The sequence below is a fragment of the Vollenhovia emeryi genome, unplaced genomic scaffold (genome assembly GCF_000949405.1).
Source record: "Vollenhovia emeryi isolate VEMERY1.0 unplaced genomic scaffold, V.emery_V1.0 DF939154.1, whole genome shotgun sequence".
NCBI lineage: Eukaryota > Metazoa > Arthropoda > Insecta > Hymenoptera > Formicidae > Vollenhovia > Vollenhovia emeryi.
Window position 1 is genome coordinate 429,486 of NW_011967212.1, and position 14,792 is coordinate 444,277.

The window sequence follows — 14,792 nt, forward strand, 5'->3', positions numbered from 1 at the left end:
TGCACAGAATGATAAAATGATTATTGCCGACAAATTTATTTTAAAATTTATACATGAGATGTGCTACATTAACTCACATTCATTAGAAACTACCTTCAAATCGAAGATTTGAATAATAATGAAAAAATAATGTATAGAAATAAACTATGGATAGAGTATGATCACGAATGCGCTTAACCCACGTTCATCTATACGAAATACAAAAAAGAAATCAATTATTTTTAGCTCTGATCCATTGCGTTCGCTTCGTTCACATTATTCCCAGTGCAGTCCTTTTGTATTATCTCAAAGAGCGGCAGCAATTCCGGAGTGCCCTTGATCTGCCCGACAAATTCGCTCAACGATGGATTTTTATCTACAAAATGAACGTATATACGTCGTAAATTTCATGCTGCATGTAAATCGAGATCATTTTCAGGCAAATTTAATCTATTGACAAATTTTAATCAAACGGTCAAGTAGCATTAAACAAACAAATCTATGGTGTCAATGATAAATATAAATTAAATTTAAAAAAATACATAAAATTTACATGTACGCGTTTCGGCAACACAGTGCCTTCTTCAGCATATCTGAATACATTAATAGAATTAAAATAAGTACACAGTTTTTAACATTAATAGAGACCAAGTATCACGTTGTAAAGAGCAATTAATTTTGATAGATGTCAATAACTTGAAACTTATCCTTGACGTATTGGCAACTGCAACTATTAATAAAAAGGAATCTTTATCTTAAAATGAAATTTATATTTATTATTGACACCATAAATTTACTTGTTTAATGCTATTTGGCCGTTCGATTAAAAGTTGTTACTATACAATACACAAGTGCTTAAGAAATTTTATTTACGGTTAATCTCTTAAGTTTTTTTAAACTGTCCATAAATCAATGACAATACAACAATCAATATGTCATTTAAATTAATTGAATTTCAAAACAATTTTATTTACCTGCGTCAGGAATAGTTAACAACGCTGCGACAGCTCTTAACGCGGAACGTTTCAATTCATCTTGCTTCTCATACTCTTGCTTCACCGAGTTCGCTTTTACTTTCATCGTGCAAGTACTCTTCAGCGGTTCGACTAATCGCTCCAACCCTATGTGACAAACATTAGAGAACCAAGATTAGAATATTAAATAATCTGAAAATATCAAGAATCCCGGTCCGAACGAATAGGTAATCGTGCACGATGTACTCACTCTGCAAGACTGCGGTCGGGCATAACTGCGCGAGACGCGCAGTCATAAGATAAGTCAGCATTTTGATGTCGTAATGGTCTCTGAGACCACTCTCTACATGATTTAGAAACTCAAAGACATCCAGTCTGTCGAGACATGAATCCAATAAGGTATACATACACTCAAAAGCCGCTTTGCGAAGATCTAATCCATCGTCTACAGTGTGCTTGAAGGGACCCATTTCGACCTCTCTGATCAGTTCTTTCTGTAGTGAAAGGTTTATTATATTATGACGAAGTCTCGACGGCAACTCGGACAATCCCGGTTGGTTTAAATTGAGATTTAGTTTTCTCTTATTGTTATATTTAAATCTTACTAACTTTGATCTTAGTCTCTGCGTAAAGATGCGGCAGCACTGCGTCTAAGAGATCCCGTATCAGCATAGGCTTATTGTGCGCAGCAGAATTAAATGCGACTAATGCTACCCTACGCACGTTAAGATCAGGATCTTCCAAAGCTATTAAGAAGTTACCCATACATTGCTTTAACATGGCATCGATTGGTTGTGGCTGTAAATATATATAATATTAAATTAAACATGTATGATAAAAACTCACTTCAATTCTTCAGGTTGCCAGTATTAAAATATTAAATTAAATTATTGATCGACCTTACAATTGGGTTTTTTGTTAAATAAATTTTCGCCAGTTTAAAGTCGATCAATAATTTAATTAAATGTGTTGTGTGTGTGTGTGTTAAGCCACTGAATAACTTGGTGGTAAAATAGTTGTTTGCCAAATAAAAAAAATCAGGCTCAATATTTGGTAATGCAAACTAGCAAGTGATACAAAAATTTTTGAAAGATATTCTGCCGGGATAGAAACAAGAAAAAGGCAAATTTTAAGGTAAACTGGATAATAAATAGTACTCCATTCCTCCAGGAACAGAAATAGATACATATAATTGTACGTCGCGGTTAAAGTACCTGATCAGAGATGGTAAATTTAACAGCGGTGACCGTCGTTGTTCTCATAAGAGCCGACGGTGACTTGAGCGATTCTTGCAGTCTTGGTAACAGAGTCGCGGGATCGATCAACGTCAGCTTACCGAGACACTCGGCCACGACGTTACGAGTACCTTCTTCCGTGCATTCGCAATGCCTGTATAAGAGCATCCAGATCGAAGGCACGAAATTCTGCAAGTGCGAGACGCCAGACGGACTGGCCGACTGACTCGTAATGATCTGCAGGGGCAAACGGAATTTCAGAAATGATCTTACATTACAAAAGATTTGAACGGGAATAAAAATCATGATTGCATGAATCGCTACCTCCTTCAATGAATGTAAAAGCAGGTATTGACGTTTCGGCTGCGCTTCAATCTCCTGAAGTATGAAAGGCAGGTATTCGGGTAGGTTCCCAATTGCGATATTTCCCAACGTGTAACTGGCCGCGGACTTAATCTCTTCGGATTGAGATGATGAAAACGAATTTAGAATTATATGCTTCAACGTACTAATTCCGCTTAAATCTCTGTGGGAACATTATTTTGAAGATAAATCCTTTTTTTTTCTTATAATACAGTTCGTTGGAAATAAATCGCAATCCTCTTACACGTGTCTTCCTATTTCTCCAATGACGAGCAAGGCGAATATGTGTCGCGCAACGTCTGTTGGATTCTGTACGTCCTTCAGCAATTGCTGTACGATGCACTGCGCTTCATCATGCCACGTGATTGTCAGTGCGGCTGCACACTTAGCCAACGAGTGGAAAGCTTGCTTGTGAAGCGAAGTACTAACAGGAATTAATAGCAGTGAGAGAAGATCTCTGTATCCCAGGTCCGGCAAATTCGCTTGCACTAAAGCTTGGAAAAACTCGAGCATTGAATTTAACGCGACACCTGTGTGACAAAAATTCGCAGTTCAATTTGTGTAGCTACAATAAGACTACAGAAAATTGTAATTTGTGTAATCTTAAAACGAGATACACTTTACCTTGAAGAAGCGGCGATTTCACCAAGTTGAGTATTTCTGGCAAGATATGTTCGGAAACCCTGGTCAGGGCAGTTGGATGTAGCTTCGCTATGGTAGTCAGAAGATTCAGCGTTAATTGCGCAATGTGCAGATCTGTCTCGCTTAATAATGCAGGTAACTCCGCAGTAACCTGCGAAAAGCAAAAATTGAACAATAATCATCCAGTGACTTTTTAAGTATTGATATATACAGTAAATAATATTTCTTACCTTATCAAGTAAATCTGGATGCAGAGCCGAGCTATAATTGCATACTAATATGTCGAGGAGTGGAAGAGAAGAGAGTTTCAAAGCTCGTTGGTTCTTCCTCAGGAAAGATCCAAGAATGGGTATTGCTTCTTCCTACAACAATGTAACGGCAGCTTGTAAAGATGGGACTGCGCAATTTCCCCAATTTCGTGTACTTGTATTTTACCAATTTACCATAATCGGTTTCAGATCGACTCTCAGGGGAGACGCAGCTATGCAAGTTAGAGCCTTAACGGTAGTAAGCCTGGTTATCTCGTTGCGCAACCTATCTAGGAAAATAGGTAGGCATACGTGTAACTTGTCCGACAGAGTATCTCCAAAGTGCGCGAGGATCTGTCCCATGCAAGCAATAGCTCTTTCCTTCACCTCTTGATCGATATCCGCCGTTTTGAGCCTCATTAAGGTGCAATGGTATATTTCGTTGGACAAAGAGGTAAAACCGCGATAGAATGGCTTATCTGCGAGTATTAATCCGTAATTAATGTTCTACGAATGTCAGATTGTAAAATAACCAGGGTAGGGAAGTAACGCGTTACTTGTAACGCCGTTAAAAGTTAGGGCCTGAGCAGAATGGCTGTCTTGTACGCTTAAGGTAGTTATCGTGTGTTATTTTAAGACAAGGATATAAAACATAAAACATTGTTTTAAAAGTACAAGACAGTCGTTCTGCTCATACCCTTACTGTTTTTTAGTAATGAACGTTACTTGTTTTTTTAGTAACTGCAACGAGATTAACAGTTACTTTTATCGTTACTTTTTATAATTCGAATCTAATTATAAAATATTGCTATATTTTCTTATATTCAAATTTCAGGCGTCGATCGATATTCATAATCTATTCTTATCACGAGTTGTTATATTTAAGATAAATTTAAAATTATTACGCGCGTTAAAAATTTGAACGTAAAACTGAGAGTACAATGAAACACTGTAGCTATTTTTATACATTTCATAGAAATCGACTTTTTTATAATATTTACATTTTGAGCGTTTTAAAATGTATCTCCTTAAATTTTTCATAGCTTCACAACTTCAAACTAAAAATTGTTTTATTAATATTTTTGTTAGTAAAAAAATATTACAAAAGTAATAAATTTTAGTTTACTTGGGGGATCTTGTTTTAGAATTAAAGAAGTAACGAATTGTTATTTTTTAAGTAACGGTAACGATAGCAAGTTACTTAAAAAAAATCAGTAACTATAACGGTAACGAGTTACATTTTTGACTCTGTAACAAGTTAACGGTAACTAGTTACTTTTAACAAGTAACTTTCCTACCTCAAAAAATAACTTACCGTGAGGTCTGATAACTTGTACGAGCTGCTGTAACACGAGCAACGCTTCGGCAGCGATTTTGTAAAATGCATCTCCCACAGCTAGTATAATCGGAGGTGCCAAAACTGGCATGTGAACGTGGAACGCTTCGGGCTGATGAGTCACCAATAGCGTGTGCACGAAGGCTAAAGTGTCGATCTTCATATTCGAAGAAGAATTCTTATCTCCCAGGGAATACTGGATGCCGGGGATCAGCGCTGGAATATGATTAGTTAAAGCTCCAGGCAGAACGAGCACCAGTTCCTTTAGCAAGGAGAAGCAATCCTGTCTAGTTTTGATGCTCTTTTCCTTCATTTGACGATGAACTGCCTTCACTATTAGCGGCACTTGTTGTTGCAACAACGAAACGGGTCCGTCGTCGTCTTCCATCGCGTCAGGATCGAGTGCCATGCCTGTAGCCGGCCTCGTTTGCCTCAATAAAGCGATATACGCATGAAAGATGTCTGACTTGACATTCTCTTCTCTTTCTGCAATGAAATATTACAGTGAATTCTCATTAATTACTGGACCATGAACAAGACTTCTTGACTACCTGAAGATATCCTTTTTGTATTTTTATAAACAAATTTCTCAGTATACGATACGTGCGATACTTGCCTTTAAACCTGGCAATTAATGCGGGAGAAACTCCCTTATAAAGCTCTGATAGTAACTCTCTTCTACTGGATACAACCGCTTCTAGACACTTTGCGGCTGCTCTACGAACTTTCCAACTCATGTCGTCGTCGTCGGAATACTCGTCCTCTGCATCTTCCTCCCCGTCTTCTTCTACTTCCATTGCAGCACCTTCTCCATCGGAGAAATCGTTGACATCGTCGTCGTAATTGTAGTTAGGATCGTATGTAATATATATTAGGCAGATCTCTATAATCTAAAAACGAAGCGAAGACTATTAAGTATTGCGTAAAGTGTACAGATATCTGTGCGAGGAGTAAAATGGAACCAAAGTGTGCACCTTGTTTATGTGCGGCGTAATTTCTTTCGGACATCTATAAACAAAAGATTCAAATGCCTGCAAACAGTACTCTCTCAACTCATCATCGTCCTCGTTGCTGTACTGAACAATCAACGGCATAACGCGTTCTATTTGCTCGCCGAATCTGTGACCCGCTTGCCGGCTGCAATAAATCAGGCCAAGTCACATGGTGAATTTATTCCCTTTGTCAGTTATTCATGAGGAATACTAATTGTCTACCAACCAGATAGAAGCAATGCACTGGATATAGGTACGTATGACGTTCTTCGTCGTTTGAGTTTGAAGACCCTCGAGAAGGTGGTCCAGCAATTTGTTGTATAAATAACTGTTGCTGGACGTCAACAAGTGACTCAGCGCTACTATCGTGCGTTTACGGACCGCTTGTCGCGGCGAGGAGAGCTGCGGCAGTAATGCAGCTAGAATCGTAGGGTGAAATGAGACTAGCAGGGCACCAAATCGAGACAGTAAATCAGCTACAATGTCGAGAGCTTCTAATTGTACGGATACATCTTCTTGCTGGAAATGCAATTACATACACGTGTATACATGTCGACTGATATGTACTGAGATAGCGAGTCTTGCGCCGAAACCAACCAAGATCATTTACCTTTTCAATAGCGCTGCTTAATTTGTTCGTGACACGTCTACAGACGTTTGCAACTAACGCACTACAACCTACAGGAAGCTCGGAGATAACAGTCTTCAAGCCGATGCTGGAGATGTCGCGCAGCTGCTCCTTGTCCGACACCATATTGTTGCACAGAGCGTCCACAATGGTTTCCACCTGGTAGTCTTTTACTTTATTCACTAACGGGCCCAGGCTAAAATCATTTACATAGAAATCTCTTTAAGCTGCCAGTAATAAACAATAATCAAGCTTTTTAGTCGACATTAATCAGTCAGTATTTTAATACAGAAACTTTATTGCGAAAAGTATAACGAGGCATACATGCCTCAGTGGTCGAATTTGCGAGACTCCCGCCTAGAGAGTAGGGAAGTCACACTCACATGATTTTCAGGGTGAATTTCAAGAGAAAATTCAAGAGTTTTTTGAAATTTTACCATACATTTTACCAGTAATTATACTAAGGGTTTGTTCTTTATTGCTGCACTCCTGAACTGCTGCAATGAGTTGGAATGAGAGGTAATCTGTTTGTTTCATTTTAACTTATTGCACTAGTTCAGTAGTGCAGTAATAAAGAACAGGCCTTTAGTATACGTTTATTATTAGAATGTAAGGTAAAATTTCAGAAAACTCTCATAAAGATCTTCAAAATGCCATGTTGTTCCACAATTACATGATTTTCATGGTAAATTTTAAAAGAAAATTCTCTCCCCGTGCAACCTTATGCTGTCATTACATAAAGAAATCAATGTACGGGACAGTTGCGTAAAAAGGTCTATTATGAATTGTTTTGGTACAGTATCTACCATTTGACAGCGAGATTCTGCACTTCTCCGTTCTTGTCCTCCAATAACTTAAGAAGCATTTTTACAACTTTGCGCTCGGAATCATCGTCCAGCTTGATGCTGTCCTTTTGCAGCTCGCTCATCAAATCGTTAGTTGCCATAAATCTGAAGTCTTTGTCGCTGGACGTCATCTGCAAAGGGAGTACAGGCGCTATCGCATTAATAAGCAACAAGAAACTAGGAGCTATGTGTTGAACATAACGGAGACACGTGTGACACGTTGATAAAAAAATTAGAGATATTCATCTACAATTGCACAGTAAAGGATCTTTAACAACTATAAAGATCACATTAACTATTAAGCCTCGTCTACAATCTGCTCTCTGCATCTAGAAACATTCTGTTTTATATAAGTAAATCAAAGTGCTTAAAAGAAAAATTTGTTGCCAAAGTACAATTGCACAATTTATCAACCTGTGCAAATTTTTTAAACGTATTTATCGGCCACAAAACAGAATGTTTCTAAAAGCAAAGAGCACATTATAGATTAGACTTTAGACTGTCGGGGGAAACCACTTTTGTGGCTCCGAACAAATCTCGAAGTTCTGCGAAATGTGTATGTTATTTGTACGGATAAGTTTTTGGGAAAAGAAGGACGCTATTTTAATGAAAAACTGCCGACAGCGTAAAAGATCTCTAAACGCTATATTGCTCTACAGGTAAACAAACGTATGCGACTGTTGCTGGCCAAAGCACGTGTTCTGCAACACGTATATAAATTTGAATGCTACGCAAGACCAGTTGAAACCAGTCCTTTCCGACGCGTTTCACAGGTCGGTAAAAGATCGGGGTATCTTTGACCTGTCCATGCAGTTACGTGGCACCTAATGGGTTCTTTATCTTAACATAATATTATGGAAACTAAGGTATTCATAGTCAGATCTTATATTCAAGACCGCCTTAAGATCATCTTTAGATACTCCAGCTGTGTATTGTATAAAAATGAAATTCTGTCTGTCTGTATGTTCTTTATACAATTCTATACCAATGGACCGATCTCAACTAAATTTGGCGCAATTATTCAGTAGGATTCTGCGAAAAATATAGGCTATTTTTTAATCTGGATAGCCAACTATTGCCTCCTGAAAGCATTAGAGTTGGAAAGTCAAATCTCAAACCCTGAAATCAACAAAGTTTAATATCTAAGCGTGGAAAGATCTTGATCAATTTTGACAATGTTACTTTACAGAATTCTGCGAAAAAAGTAGACGGATTCAAATATCAGATGTAGGTTAGAAACCCATAATTTTGAAGACGTACAGCTTCAAATTTAATTAAAATAGATTTAAACAATGGATGATAATAAAAGTGAGAAAGAGAATATGGAGATAACAAGTAGCCGAATTAATTTTACTTCGATATAGAAAAACAATTATTTTGGGTTTAGGTTCCTATATTTTTGCGGGGGGGGGGGGGAGAGAAGGTGTTTTGGTAAAGGTGAATTGTATTGTGTATCTTTGTGGATTACCTGAGAGAAGCTGGAAAAATTAATTCTAATAAAATTGACACGTGTGTAAAGAGAAATTTAAAAAGATATTAAACAAGAATATTCCTAAAAAAGTGACTCAAGAGAAAGAAGACCTGAGGGTAGAAGCGAAGCCGGGTAAGGCTACCAGTGGCCAATGAAATGTTCCATATAGCAATCCTTAGATAAATTCAAGACGGTCTTAAATGTGAGATCTGACTGTGAATACCGGCCCGGGGCCCCGAGAGACGTCGCTTAACTTTGAGCTTAGCTTAATTCGTTCTTCGTCCCTTTCCAACTGTTACTTTAGAAAGAGACAAACATGAATTAAACTAAGATTACAGTTAAAGCCCCTTAAGCAGCCGGAGGTCCGGTTTCGCCAACGTTGTTTAACGATGAGCTTAGCTCAATTCGTTCTCTGTCCCTTTCCAACGACTCCTTTACGCCCGGTCTACAATGAGTTGTTAGTCGTTAGTCAGAAGTCGGAACTATATGTCGGTCCTTTTTCTTCCACCCAGAAAGGAAAAGGATCAACATATAGTTGCGACTTCTGACTAACGACTAACGACTCATTGTAGACCGGGCCTTAGAAAGAGACGAACGCGAATTAAACCAAGATTAAGGTTAAGCGACGTTTGGTGAAACCGGGCCCAAGCCGGTACAAAGGAATCTCGCCTGTTCAGACAAAAACTGTGCCTCGATAAGCACAGACAAATATATCTAAAGTAAAAAAAAAACGTCCACTATAATCGCTTCTATCCAGTCGACAAGGTTACAGGCCGTTTCGACTCCGCGTGACTCTTTTTTTAAGGCAACGCACCAGCGACACATCAATTGTCATTGTCTCCTCTGATGATTTACAATTAAACAAGTTGAGCAGGGAATGATATGAATATTAACGACAAGTGCGAGCGAGCTAAGAATCTTTCGTAGAGTTCACTTCTTGGCTACAAGCTGACGTTAATAAGTTGATTGAATTAAACAAATGCTGATATTTTACGTATCTTCTAGGCAGAGCACAAAGGTGCATCTTTTAACAGCGGGACGGACCGCGCGGCGTTCGATCGATAAGGAGTTTTATCTCGCGAATTTGGTAAACTTCTACGACCGGGGGGGGGGGGGGTGTATCTCGCGCCCCGCACCAGGAATGTGGGGTTAACCATCCCGCGGCCGAGAGGTGTCCTGGGTGAGTGCGAGGTTATGTCGCGGGGAAAAGGAAAAAAAAAGATACCACGGCAGATTTCGCTGGAATAAACGAAACGTTCCCCCCGATCGCTATCGTTGTTACATTGTCGGCGCCGTTCGTTACCTTCTCCAGAAGATTGGCTATCTGATAGGAGACACTAGCCATGATTGCGGAGTCTCTCTGCAGCCGGTTCGACGACGACGACGACGACGACGGCGGCAACGGCAATCAGGCGTGCTCGGCACCGAGATGACTTGGGGTGACGCGCGGTGCGTGCAGTCGCCTGCAACGCAACGAAAAAAAGGAAAGGAAAAAACAAACCGGAGCTGTCCGGTGACACGGGATACGCGGACGCCGAAACCCGCGTGAATGTCGCACGGGCCGAGGTGTAGGTAGCAGCGGTGCTTCTGTTCCCTCCTCCTTTTTCTCCTCTCCTCGCCCTCTACTTTTCCTCTCTCTTTCTCTACTTCTTTCTACTGCGATTCCGCTATCGGCTGCATCTCCGCGCGATGCCACGGGCCACAGCTTCTTGGCTATATACAGTTGCGCACCGATGAGCGTCGGTGTCGGTACCTTTGATGGTAAGCGAGCCCCAAGTCACGTGACCCGTCGCCATTTTAGGAATCGTACACGCGGTTAAATTTGAATTGCTTCCGTTAAGCCGCGAAGGCTTCCGTTATTTATGCGGGTGAGCGAATACTATTTATTTGTTATGTAAATTATTTTTATTGTCATGTGTATGCAGGGTGGAGAAATAACTATTGCCATCTTAAATATCTTCAAATCTACAAGGCCTTTATTTGCATATTTTTTGGAGATGTTCAAGGAAAACTTGGTAACTTTCAATATTTAGCTATGGGCTACGTTTGCACGTCATCCTTAATCGCGTGTAGTGCGGGGTCTACAATGGCCGCGTTCAGCAGACACAACTGTTGAGTGAGCGCTCAGTATGATTGGTTAACACTTTTAGATCCTTAATATGATTGGCTGGATCTAAAAGTATTAACCAATCATACTGAGCGCTCACTCAACAGTTGTGTCTGCTGAACGCGGCCAATGAGAGTCGCAGAGTCGCAGTCGTAAGAATAATCGACTGCGATTGGTCAATTTCGTCAGACACATAAGAATTGACTAATCATAGTCGACTATTCTTACGACTACGCCTTTGACTTTCTATGTAGACGAGGTACAGTTACGGTGATACAGTGATACAGTTACGGCCTTGCATAAACCAGTCTTTACTACAGGGACTCTATAGACAAGCTGCACTAGTTCAGCTATAAAGAACAAACTTCTATATTTTCACTTGATTTCAAACCTAACCCTATTCATTATATTTATATTTCCCTCGAGTTTTATCTTGCAATATACATCTTCAGAGCTGTACTTGAGATCATATTATTCCAGGATATATACATTTCGCTGTTAAGATAAAAGAGTATATCGTTACTTATGTTACATTACAAAATTTTTAAGTTTATAAATTACGATTCATTTGTTTCAATTGGAAAGTTTAGCATATTACAATTTTTTACAACTACGTACATTACAAGAAATAAAATTATCTAAAGAGTGTATCATTTTTTCGACATTGTATTTATTACTATTTCAAATGTCGCGCTCCAGTTGGCCACACCAATATGGCGCTTACTGTCCCCCCCCCCCCATGTCTGTTTAGACAGGCCGAGGGGAAGTGGCTCTCTCCATTCAATTCTTTCCTCCATGCTCACAACGGTGGGTTGTTCTAGTATTTCGTAACTCCGCGTTCTTTTTGCTTCGCGGCAAGATGGGTGAGTGAAATGGTTTCACCGAGATTAATTTTCATCGTCGTGAATCCGGGTTTTCTCGTCGCGATATCACGACGCGATGCAATCGGCGCGTGAATCGGACACCGGCCTTTTGCCGACGGGAAATATTATTTTCGTATTCTCGCCCTGCATTCGCGAAAGTCACCTCTACGCTCGTCGTTGCCGAGCGGCTTCGTCGAACGCGTGCTGCCTTCGTGACGTTTCGTATCTCTCCTATTTGTCGACGAAAACCGCACCGCGAGCGTACGCAGATAGGGCGAATTATCCGCGCATTCAGGACTTTCCGTGTTCCACGTAGAGACCGGGTTTTGCAACGTCGACGCGTTGCTGTACCGGTTAGGTTAACTTTCAAGGGGCTCCGACGAGCTCGCGTTTGCCAAGAGCTATAGTTTACTGAGTCGCTTATCGATATTACGCAGGTATCTCTCGGGATCACTGGCATAAACGGAGAGCCACCGGTGGGAAGAGGAAACCTATCCGCAAGAAGAGGAAGTTCGAATTGGGACGTCCAGCTGCGAACACCAAGCTTGGACCACAGCGGATTCATACTGTAAGCTCAAGCCTAATTTCTACCACAATTGAATTGTGAAGCTAAGCAGGCATTAGTTGAGATAAATATTAATACTGTAAGAAAGAGAGCTGCGATTGAGCGGTGTTTTTTTTTTTAAATAAGATAATGTCACTGAAATGTTTACATTGTTACAACTGTTTGTAAGAGAGCATTTTGACGATTTACTCCGTTACGAGATTGTACTGATGATATCCTTACCTACTCTGAGTGCCATGATTATTCATTAATCTCACAGCGATCTGATGCACGTCTTATAAATTTATATTTGTAACTTGTCGAAGTTAGTTGTAAAACGTATGCGTTTTGCGCTTGCATGTCAGGTGCGTACGCGTGGAGGCAATAAGAAGTACAGAGCGCTCAGATTGGACGCGGGTAACTTTTCCTGGGGCTCCGAGTGCAGCACCAGGAAGACGCGTATTATTGACGTCGTTTACAATGCATCGAACAACGAGCTGGTGCGAACCAAGACTCTGGTGAAGAACGCCATTGTCACCATCGACGCTACGCCGTTCAGGCAGTGGTACGAGGGCCACTACGTGCTGCCGCTGGGCCGCAAGAGGGGCGCCAAATTGGTGAGCGTTCGACTTGAATTTGGTCAAGTATTTCGCGTGCGGAATGCAGAAACGGAGTGAGATTGTCATTTTTTTTCTTTTAGACGGAAGCTGAGGAGGAGGTGCTGAATAAGAAGCGTTCTAAAAAGGCAGAATCCAAGTACAAGGCCAGACAGCGATTCGCTAAGGTTGAGCAAGCCTTGGAGGAGCAATTTGCGACGGGACGTGTTCTTGGTATGGCAAATTCTTAATTCTTTTTGTTCTTTGTGGAGTTGGCGTCTATATTCTGCATCCTCGCTAAAAGTGCCACTAAAATTGGTTTCGAACGATCGTTGTTGGCTAAAAGGATCTTTCACGAGGGCTTCTATCGATAAAAGAGGATGCAGAATATGGGCCTCGGTCCTTTAACATGTTTTCGAGTAGAGTATAAAAGAGGGTGCTTTATCATTTGAATCACGGTTATAGAGCGTCTATATACACATTTCGAGCTTAACACGAATAATTTTAATAGGTAATTTTACTTTCAGCTTGTATTGCAAGCAGGCCTGGCCAATGCGGTAGAGCTGACGGTTACATCCTGGAGGGCAAGGAGCTCGAGTTTTACATGAGGAAGATCAAGAGCAAGAAGGCTAAATAAATTAATTATGGTACATTAATAAAAAACGTCGTGAAATACGAGACGGATTTCATTTCGCCCTCCTTTTATCTACTTTATTATTTCGGCTAGAGGTAGATAAAAGCTCGCCGGGTGTGTACGGCTGGTAGAATTGTGTAATTAAGATTTGTAGTAGGGAAGAATTCATGAGCGATGAAATCTAAAGTTATTAGGAACCAGGCTGTACCGTACAAGGCATACTTTTCCAATTAAATTTACGAATTTTACAAGTTGGAAAGCTACTTTTTCCCGCTGAACGCGGTCAACGCTAGCTGCTATCTGTAAGTCTGCGTTCAGAAACGCCACCCGAACGCCCCATTTTGTCCTTGTTTAACATACGGCGAGCAACAAGGATAGAATGACACCCGGACTACTCGGGTGGTGTTTCTGAACGCGGCCTAGCAGAGCCACTAGTTCGTGCTCCGTTTCTTCTGCTTGATTAAAATATGGCGGCAGCGGCAAATGGTACATGCGCCTCTTCTTGTTCTCTTTAATATCCTGTTAACAGTATACGGAAAAATAATTAATTAAACGCTTTCTCGCCTGCCGCTCAGCGAGTAAGACGCGCTCCTTCGTAGTGGGTGCTTTTTCTCGAGCGGTCGTTAAACATAACCTCAAGTCATTATATTTGCTCGCTACTGCAATTGAGATATGACTTTTTCTAAGGGCGATTCTCTTTTACAGGCTGGTTGTTGAACAATCTTTTCGCGACCTACAGGCACGCGGCGTGCCTCAATTTTTGCCCCATCGGTTTCCTGCAGGCGCGAAACTACGCCGCCAGGAAAGGCACGAGAGAAAAGGCGAGGAAGAAAAAGGTCAAAGTGGTGATTGAAAAAGTGGGTTTTATCCCGCACAACCAGAGAGCGGCGAAGATGTAAGTGGGTTTTCGTATTGTACGCAGAAGGTATCAATATTAACGCATTAATGTCGATGTTCGTTCCTTTGCCGATCAGCGAGGCCAAGAAGAAGAAAATTGATATAAACGAGATTATATTGGACGACAGTAAGAGGTCCGAACCCATAGATAATGTGTGGATCGCGCAGTTTTACAAGTGGAAAATTCACACGTTTGAAGAAGCAGTGCAGAACCACCGCGAGACGCATCACCCCACTATCTACAATTTACCGGAGGCGCCGGTAAAAGCGCTCATAGAATTGGATATGCAGGTGCGGGGAAATGAAAAGAGCAGTATATGCGCGGCGTATCAGGGATAGGAAAGTTACTTTAAAAGTAGCTAGTTACCGTTACTCCTTACCGAGTAAGGGCCAGTTTCACAAACGTCGTTTAACCGCCAACCCGTGGTTGATTGATCC

The 14,792-nt window shown here is 40.8% G+C and overlaps 3 protein-coding genes across 3 annotated transcripts in view; 2 read left to right on the forward strand and 1 right to left on the reverse strand.

Moving 5' to 3' along the window:
- Window positions 1-13: 13 nt before the first annotated feature.
- On the reverse strand, window positions 14-10,472 carry LOC105565262 (cullin-associated NEDD8-dissociated protein 1). Its single transcript, XM_012018303.1, has 17 exons — window positions 10,017-10,472; window positions 7,204-7,373; window positions 6,380-6,593; window positions 5,996-6,288; window positions 5,752-5,914; window positions 5,394-5,667; window positions 4,757-5,263; window positions 3,637-3,920; window positions 3,424-3,555; window positions 3,176-3,344; window positions 2,796-3,081; window positions 2,513-2,714; window positions 2,168-2,425; window positions 1,563-1,751; window positions 1,204-1,447; window positions 954-1,100; window positions 14-355 (listed from the first exon to the last, which is right to left on the reverse strand). The coding sequence occupies exons 1-17, from the start codon at window positions 10,056-10,058 to the stop codon at window positions 222-224; spliced, it is 3,708 nt and encodes a 1,235-aa protein (XP_011873693.1). The 5' UTR covers window positions 10,059-10,472; the 3' UTR covers window positions 14-221.
- A 1,121-nt stretch (window positions 10,473-11,593) lies between these two features.
- LOC105565263 (40S ribosomal protein S8) lies at window positions 11,594-13,498 on the forward strand. The gene is made up of 5 exons (XM_012018304.1): window positions 11,594-11,683; window positions 12,121-12,251; window positions 12,593-12,844; window positions 12,928-13,057; window positions 13,351-13,498. Exons 1-5 carry the CDS (start codon window positions 11,680-11,682, stop codon window positions 13,458-13,460), a joined length of 627 nt encoding a protein of 208 aa, XP_011873694.1. The 5' UTR covers window positions 11,594-11,679; the 3' UTR covers window positions 13,461-13,498.
- A 342-nt stretch (window positions 13,499-13,840) lies between these two features.
- The window catches only part of LOC105565265 (39S ribosomal protein L1, mitochondrial), a 5,315-nt gene continuing 4,363 nt past the window's right edge, over window positions 13,841-14,792 (forward strand). Inside the window, exons 1-3 of the mRNA XM_012018305.1 lie at window positions 13,841-13,943; window positions 14,163-14,352; window positions 14,432-14,645. Coding sequence (XP_011873695.1) covers window positions 13,925-13,943; window positions 14,163-14,352; window positions 14,432-14,645 — 423 coding nt within the window. The 5' untranslated portion in view covers window positions 13,841-13,924. The remainder of the gene's footprint in view (window positions 13,944-14,162; window positions 14,353-14,431; window positions 14,646-14,792) is intronic.